The sequence below is a fragment of the Gobius niger genome (assembly GCF_951799975.1).
Source record: "Gobius niger genome assembly, chromosome: 22".
In the NCBI taxonomy this organism is placed as follows: Eukaryota; Metazoa; Chordata; class Actinopteri; order Gobiiformes; family Gobiidae; genus Gobius; species Gobius niger.
This window is the reverse complement of record NC_136873.1, coordinates 6,681,950-6,691,070: the sequence shown is the minus strand read 5'-3', so window position 1 is coordinate 6,691,070 and position 9,121 is coordinate 6,681,950. Positions and strand designations below refer to the sequence as shown.

At 36.6% G+C, this 9,121-nt stretch overlaps 1 protein-coding gene across 1 annotated transcript in view; it reads right to left on the bottom strand.

The window, feature by feature from the left end:
- The window catches only part of LOC306981569 (putative voltage-dependent N-type calcium channel subunit alpha-1B), a gene marked incomplete at its 3' end in the record, with an annotated part of 221,568 nt that overhangs the window by 104,293 nt on the left and 108,154 nt on the right, over nucleotides 1-9,121 (bottom strand). Inside the window, exon 20 of the mRNA XM_079581177.1 lies at nucleotides 6,394-6,523. Within this exon, the coding sequence (XP_079437303.1) occupies nucleotides 6,394-6,523 (130 nt within the window). The remainder of the gene's footprint in view (nucleotides 1-6,393; nucleotides 6,524-9,121) is intronic.

Here is a 9,121-nt window from a genome sequence, read left to right as displayed (position 1 = left end):
AATAATGACTCCTATATTTGATTATAGAAACCCTCCTGAAGAAGACTTAGACAAGGACACAGGGCTAGAGGCTGATGGCAAAACCCGAAGCACTGTTCAGTCAGTGTGTTCTCTACAAAACTGTGCCGCTTAAATCCCGCCTAAACCAGTTCGACTTCCCCAACATCTAAAAACTTCTTGGAAAAAGGCAAAATAAACAGGCAGCAAAAAAGTGACGAAAAAGCGATAAAACGGTTTCTTTAACGTCTTAACTCCCGCATTTTTTTGTTGGGTACTCAACTCATTTTTGTAACTTTTTTGTCATTTTTTTGTCATTTTTTATCACATTTTTGTAAAATGTTTTGTCACATTTTTGTCACTTATTCGTAAATTTTTTCGTCCATTTTTTATCAATTTTTTCAAAAAATTTTGTCACATTTTTGTCACTTTTTTGTCATTTTTTCGTCAATTTTTTGTCACATTTCCATCATTGTTTTCGTCTCAGTTTTGTTGCTTTTTTCCGGAAGCTTTTGGACTGGGGGTAAAGCCAAACTGGAGAAAATGTGCTCGGTTCAGGTGGGAGTTAAGGGGTTAAAAAGCAACAAAACAGGCGACGAAACCGCAGCAAAACCAGGGGGAAAAAGTGATAGAAAAGCAACAAAAAAGGCGCCAAAACTACAGCAAGACAAGCAAAGAAAGTGACAAAAAAGCAACAAAACGGTCATAAAAAAGCAACGAAACAGGCGACGAAACCACAGCAAAACTGGTGAAAAAAGTGATAGAAAAGCAGCAAAACAGGCGACAAAAAGCTAACGGAAAAGCAACAAAACGGGTGACGAAACCACAGCAAAACTGGTGACAGAAAGTGATGAAAAAGCAACGGGAAAGAAACAAAAAAGGCAAATAATAAAGCAACAACACAGGTGTCAAAAAAGTGATAGATAAGCGACAAAAAAGGCGACAAAACTACAGCAAGACGAGCGAAGAAAAGTGATGAAAAAGCAACAAAATGGTCGTAAAAAAGCAACGAAATCACAGCAAAACTGGTGAAAAAAAGTGATGGAAGCGCAACAAAAAAGGCGACAAAACCACAGCAAAAAAAGTGATGAAAAAGTAACAAAACGGTCATAAAAAAGCAACGAAACAGGCGATGAAACCACAGCAAAACTGGTGAAAAAAGTGATAGAAAAGCAGCAAAAAAGGCAACAAAACTACAGCAAAAAAAGGGATGAAAAAGCAACAAAACGGTCATAAAAAAGCAAGGCAAGGACAGGGAAAGGCAACTTTATTTATACCGCGCATTTCGTACACAAGGCAACTCAATGCGCCTCAAAACAACATAAAAACAACAAAACAAAACGCAGCAAAGCCAGGGGGAAAAAGTGATGGAAAAAAAACGAAACAGGTGACAAAACCACAGCAAAACAAAACAGTTAAAAAACGCAACCAAAAAGCACCAAAAATACAACACAAAAGCAAGGAAGATCAGTTTAGCAGGTCCTAGCTTTCAGATGAGGCATTACACTGGCCTAGCCTTTAGATTTGGGTAAAGCTGAGTTGTAGAAATGTGCTGGGTGGGGGTTAAGAGTTTGGCACAACCACAGTAAAAACACCTCCATCTATAACATGTCTTGGCGGCACAGACCGGCTCAGCCCAGTGGAACAGCCCTGGACTGCATGTTCCTGCAGTCTCTCTCTGTCAGCTTCACTGCACACCCGCCCACGTGTCCCGCACCCCCCCCCCCCCCCAACCCCCACCACACACTCCTTCACGTGTGCCCCGTCCCCTCCTGCTCCGCCTGCAATTTTAATTAGTCCTGCTTGTCTGTCAAAACACTGCCCTCAAGTCACGTGCCCCCCCTCCCGTCCTCCCTCCTCTAATTTGATAGTTTAAAACGAGCCCTGTGTGTTTGGATTTCACGATACGACCCTCGCCTTTTCGGAAGCAGAAAATATGACTAAATAAAGCACTTCCCGTTCCCCCTCTGGGCACAACGTCACGTCCCATTAGCGGCCGCTTGTCAATCCCATTCCCAATGCCGGCGCGGTTGCATCGTAATGTCATTTTCTGTACATTTTTTTGCCATTTTTTCGTCACTTTTTTGTCATTTTTTTGTCATTTTTTTTGTATTTTTTTGGTCACTTTTTTGTCTTTTTTTTGTCATTTTCTGTCAATTTTTTTGTCTTTTTTTTGTCCTTTTTTGTCCTTTTTTCGTCATTTTTTGTTATTTTTTCGTCACTTTTTTGTCATTTTTTTGTCACTATTTTGTCATTTTTTTGTATTTTTTGTGTCATTTTCTGTCAATTTTTTTGTCACTTTTTCGTCATTTTTTCGTCACTTTTTCGTCACTTTTTTGTCATTTTTTTTGGTCTTTTTTTTGTCTTTTTTTTGTCATATTTTTTGTCATTTTTTTGTCTTTTTTTAGTCATTTTTTTTGTCTTTTTTTGTCATTTTTTTTGTCATTTTTTTGTCTTTTTTTGTCTTTTTTTGTCTTTTTTTGTCTTTTTTTTTGTCTTTTTTTTGTCTTTTTCTGACAATTTTTTTGTCTTTTTTTGTCATTTTTTCGTCACTTTTTCGTCACTTTTTTGTCATATTTTTTGTCATTTTTTTGTCTTTTTTGTCATTTTTTCGTCACTTTTTTGTCATTTTTTAAATATTTTTTGTCATTTTTCCGTCACTTTTTCGTCACTTTTTCGTCATATTTTTTGTCACTTTTTTGTCATTTTTTAAAAAAAAGTCATTTTTTCGTCACTTTTTTGTCACATTTTTTGTCATTTTTTCGTCACTTGTTTGTCATATTTTTTGTCATTTTTTTGTCATTTTTTTAAATTTTTTCGCCACTTTTTCGTTACTTTTTTGTCACTTTTTTGTCATTTTTCCGTCACTTTTTTGTCATTTTTTTGGTCATTTTTTGTCACATTTCTTGTCATTTTTCGTCTTTTTTGTCATTTTTTGTCTATTTTTTTGTCTATTTTTTGTCTATTTTTTGGTCATTTTTTTGTCATTTTTCGTCCCTTTTTTGTCACATTTTTGTCACACTTTTCATCATTTTTTTGTCTATTTTTTTGTCTTTTTTGTCATTTTTTTGTCACATTTTTTGGGTCATTTTTTAAAACGAGGCCCCGTGAATACATGTGTAGCCGTTTGGATTTCACGACGCGCCTTTTCAGAAGAAGAAGAAGAAAATATGACTAAATAAAGCACTTCCCGTTCCCCCTCTGGGCACAACGTCACGTCCCATTAGCGGCCGCTTGTCAATCCCATTCCCAATGCCGGCGCGGTTGCATCGTAATGTCGGGGAAAAGGGAAAAAAAATGTGTTTGGGATTTGTATTAGTGAAATGAAATGACGCTAAATCCCACTGACAGCGAAACAGTTCCTGGGCGGCGAAACCTCACTCTCGCTTTGTCAGAGCACAGAGATATTTAGCTCTTTTGAAACACATTTGCCACTCACAGCTCACCTTCCCCTGCAAATGAAGGAAAACAAAGGGTAAAATGTCTTGATGGTAGATTTAAGTCTTATCAATGATCCGTGAGAGTAAATACTACACTGAGAGAGGGAGAGAGGGATATTGTGCATCCAATTACACAAGGGAGATCTTTTTATCACTCAAGCTTGGCTGTAAATACTGTTTAACGCCTTAACTCCCGCCTGAGCCGAGCACATTGTCTCCAGTTTGGCTTTACCCCAGTTCAAAAGCTTCTGGAAAAGAAAAAAAAAGCGACAGAACTGAGATGAAAACAATGATGATGTGACAAAAAAGTGAGAAAACTTTGACAAAAAAGTCACGAAAAAATGACGAAAAAATGAAAAAAATGTGACAAAAATGTGACAAAAAATGTGACAAAAAATGACAAAAATGTGACAAAAAAATGACAAAAAATGTGACAAAAAATGTGACAAAAAGGTGACAAAAATGTGACAAAAATGTGACAAAAAATGACAAAAAAATGTGACAAAAAATGTGACAAAAAGGTGACAAAAATGTGACAAAAATGTGACAAAAAATGTGACAAAAAATGACAAAAATGTGACAAAAAAATGACAAAAAATGTGACAAAAAATGTGACAAAAAGGTGACAAAAATGTGACAAAAATGTGACAAAAAATGACAAAAAAATGTGACAAAAAATGTGACAAAAAGGTGACAAAAATGTGACAAAAATGTGACAAAAAATGTGACAAAAAATGACAAAAATGTGACAAAAAAATGACAAAAAATGTGACAAAAAATGTGACAAAAAGGTGACAAAAATGTGACAAAAATGTGACAAAAAATGACAAAAATGTGACAAAAAATGTGCCAAAAAAGAAAAAAAAATTGACAAAAATGTGACAAAAAATGACAAAAAAAAAGAAAAAGAAATGGACAAAAATTGACAAAAAATGTGACAAAAAATGACAAAAAAATGACAAAAAAGACAATAAAAAAGTCAAAAAATTGATTTAAAAAAATGGACAAAAAAATGACAAAAAATGTGACAAAAAAAGACAAAAAATGTGACAAAAATGTGACAAAAATTGTGACAAAAAAAGACAAAAAAATGACAAAAAAAATACAAAAATGTGACAAAAAATGACAAAAAAAAGAAAAAAAAATGGACAAAAAAATGACAAAAAATGTGACAAAAAATGACAAAAAAATGACAAAAAAGACAATAAAAAAGTCAAGAAATTGATTTAAAAAAATGACAAAAAAGCTACAAAATGAGTTGAACCCCCCCCCAAAAAAAGATAGGAAAAAAATCTGATGACGTGAGGAAAAAGATCCATTTAGATGAGTTTTGTAGGTCTTAGCTTTCAAATGAGGCGTTACACTGGCCTACAGGATTTGGGTAAAGCTGAACTGGAGAAAATGCTCTCGGTTCAGGCGGGAGTTAAGAGGTTAACTCACAGTGGGATAATGTTTGCCCTGTGAGAGCTTAAAAGGATGTATCTTCTAAATGCTGAATGAAGTCTGTGCTTACGTAAAGATAGAGCGAAGGGGAAGCAGGACCTTTAGCGCCTGCTCTCAAACCACGCCTCATTCCACCCCTTTTTTCCAACCGAAGCCCCCTGGCCACTTGTTTGCACTTAAGATGTCACCCTCGTCTGCGCTAACATCGTGAAGACCAGGCCGTTCTGCTTCACAGTAATTGTGTTTTCCGAGGGCAGAGCCAGAGGAATCTCACTCGCCTTCCCCTGAATCTGACGGGCCTCCCCAATGTTTTCTACTCTGAGGGATTCTTGGTGTTTTGCGGGATGCTTTTTTAGCTTTCAGTCCCATACCTGTTCCCTACCCAAGTCCCAGTGTGGAAACTCTTCTCCTGTCCAACTGCTTCAGCTGCTATATCTGTTAGAGAATTAACAATGGTGTTCGAGACGAGTAATGTAAATTTCACAGCAAGATAATGGAATATACAAGTTTTTACACTGTGAAATTTAAAGAAATGCAGGTTTTTAAATACATAATCTGTGTCCACAATTACGCCATATCAATTCTGTAATATTATTTACAGTTAAGAATGTCAATTTCAGTGTTTATGGGGTGATTGCGGGGTCTTTCATCTCCCCCTGGTGTCTCTGGTCAGAAAACTGCAATTGCAACTTGACTGCCACCACTTTTGTCATATTTTTGTCTTTTTTTCGTCACTTTTTCGTCACATTTTAGTCATTTTTTTGTCAATTTTTTTTGTCATTTTTGGTCATTTTTTGTCAATTTTTTTGTCACATTTTTTGTCATTTTTTGTTACATTTTTTGTCACATTTTTGTCATTTTTTGTCAATTTTTTGTCATTTTTTGTCACATTTTTGTCATTTTTTGTCAATTTTTTTGTCATTTTTTGTCACATTTTTGTCATTTTTTGTCAATTTTTTTGTCATTTTTTGTCACATTTTTGTCATTTTTTGTCCATTTTCTGTCACATTTTTTGTCATTTTTTCATCACTTTTTGGTCATTTTTTGTCACATTTTTTGTCTTTTTTTTGTCACATTTTTGTCACTTTTTTGTCTTTTCTGTCATTTTTTTCATTTTTGGGTCATTTTTTGTCACATCTTCATCATTGTTTTCATCTCAGTTCCGTCGCTATTCTCACACCTTTTTTCCAGAAGCTTTTGGACTGGGGTAAAGCCAAACTGGAGAAAACGTGCTCGGTTCAGGTGGGAGTTAAGGGGTTAAACACCGTGTGTCCAGTACGGCTGCCAAATGGCCTGCAGCAACCACAGCAACAAAACCCAGATGTGTTCACTTTTACATCATGTTGTGCTTTACGACTTTAAGATCAGCTATAAACCAGTATTACTAGTACTCGAGTGCCGTCACCCCTCTGCACTTGGACGGGTTCCTGCTGAGAAGCCGCTCCACAGTCATGATAGGGTCGCGGGGTCGCGGGGGTCCCGTGTCTGGCTCACTGTGCCGTGCGTGACTCACGTTGTTGCGTGGCGCGTTGGCGTGCACCGGGTCCTCGGCTGCCAGGGCGATGCTGCTCATGGTGATGACCAGCAGGATGCACATCTCGAAGTAGCGCAGATTGACCACGTAGTGACAGAGCCGCCGCACGCTGGAACACAGGGGCGAGAGGTCAGGTCCGGCTGAGGGGGGTGAAGACGGTAGGGCCTGGTTATGCCATGTACCGTGAAGCTAAAGCTATAGCCTGGAGAGGTGCACTGCTTCATTCATGTGTGTTTAAAGGAATAGGCCTCCGTTTTTACATACTGAGATATGTTCTTACCTTAGCTTTGACGAGTTCTTTAGGACATGTCTGGTCACATTTTTGTATTTTTTTGGTCAAATTTTTATCACATTTTTGTCATTTTTTAATATCATTTTTGTCACAATTTTGTCACAATTTTGTCACATTTTTTATCACATTTTGGTCATTTTTTTGTCATTTTTTAATCACATTTTTGTCACATTTTTGTATTTTTTTGGTCAAATTTTTATCATATTTTTGTCACATTTTTGTTACATTTTTGTATTTTTTTGGTCAATTTTTAATCACATTTTTGACACATTTTTGTAATTTTTTCATCACATTTTTGTCACTGGGATCCACACAGTAAAGTGAAGATATTACTGCGCGGATTTCAAACTACTCCTGGTATTACTACGCCTTACAATATAGTTCCCCCTTTTATCCGCTTAGAAAATCCACATTGTTTAATTTTGTGTAACCCTTGCTGCTGGTGGGACGTACTGCTTCATTCATGGATGTTTAATGTCTGCTTCACCGGGTGATGTCATGAGGTAGTATTCTCCTTCTCTAGAAAGTGCCTCTCAGTGTTTTTAAAGTGGTAAGGTCCCCTCCATAGACTGTATATATAAATAGACAGCTCCTCCTCACTCCTCCCCGTTCACCACAATGACCAGGGGGAAATCGTGGCGGATTTACAGACTCCGCCTCCCCAGCTCTGACGAAGCATGTTCCTAAAAAGGACATAAGGGCGGGATCTTCACTTTAGACCCGGCCCTTGTGTGACGTGTAGCTCGCGCTGCTCCAATGCTAACAGTCCGACCCTCATTAGAGCGAGATTTCTAAAAACCAGCCTGGTCCCTTTTATTGTAACGAACCCAGCGTTATCACAGGAGGAATATCTAGCTGTTTAAAGTAAAAAAAAAAAGAAGAGAAACCAGGCTTTACAGTTGATTTTAAAGGGGCTAGATGCAAGTAACTTTAACGTGTCTAAAGTGCAATGCATTCCGATGGGAGGCTAGCGGCTACATGGTTGTACTACAGCAATGGCGGCCTCTAGTGTCGTCGTCACAAAGCAGAAGAAGTAGTTTTGTTCCTCTCGCGTTGCCGTACAGACCTTTGTGTTTTGAAGTTGCAAAGCTATTAATCACACCACTTCTTTAAACTAATTTCTACTTTGAATACTTAAAGGTAAGCAACTTTTTAGGTGGGAAAAAAAGTTGATATCTGTGAGTATTTGACCTTGTAGTGACCCAGAGGCTGTATGAGTGGTCAGCAATTGATCCTGGCGCGTTCTAGAGACCACTGTGATGGAAAGTAAAGGCGCCATGCTGACCACTCATAAAGGTCAATTACGAACAAATATTTCTTTTTAAATCCCGCATAAAAAGTTGCACGATGCACCTTTAAGTACTTTCCGTTTACTTTAGTATAGTTTAATTAGTTTAACTGACAGGGACAATGTACAAAATACATTAATCTGAAAGAAAATGCTTTCGCCAGATTTAGCTAATGCTAATTTCCATCTGCAGTCCCCGGGCTGGGGCACAATATAAAACACACACCATACTAATAATTGTAAAGAAATATTTTCACTTTATGTGAAAAAAAACCTTGATATTTGTGACCTTTTAGTGACTTTTAGTGGCCTTATGGGTGCAGCCTGGCACCTTTGCTTTCCCATAGCCTTTATGACGCTCCAGAATCAATTGTTTTTTGAGTTTCTGGACAATTTCTGGTACGAATTCCTAAAAAGATGTTGGAAAAATGGAAAACAGAGACATGCGTGATCAGGCGAGTCAGTGCGCAAGTGTCAGGATACATTTAGATCTGAACTTATGTGGGACTTGTCTAATCATTGCGTTCACTCAGTGGCCTTCATGACGCTCCAGAATCAATTGTTTTTGAGTTTCTGGACAGTTTTTGGACAGTTTCTGGTAGGGCTGCTCGATTATTGAAAAAATAATAATCCCGATTATTTTTGTCATAATTGAAATCACGATTATTCAAACGATTATTTGTTGCCTTTAAAAAAATCCATCAAAAAAGTGACAAAAATCCAGCAAAAAAATGACAAAAATCCAGCAAAAAAGTGACAAAAATCCAGCAAAAAAAGACAAAAATCCATCAAAAAAAAAAGACAAAAATCCATCAAAAAAGTGACAAAAATCCAGCAAAAAAAGACAAAAATCCAGCAAAAAAAAGACAAAAATCCAGCAAAAAAAGACAAAAATCCATCAAAAAAGTGACAAAAATCCAGCAAAAAAAATGACAAAAATCCAGCAAAAAAGTGACAAAAATCCAGCAAAAAAAATGACAAAAATCCAGCAAAAAAGTGACAAAAATCCAGCAAAAAAGTGACAAAAATCCAAAAATTAAAAATTTGAAAAAAAAAAAAAAAAAATATGAAAAAAATAAATAAAGAAAAAAATTGAAAATTAAAAAAAAAAGGTTTTTTTTGCGATG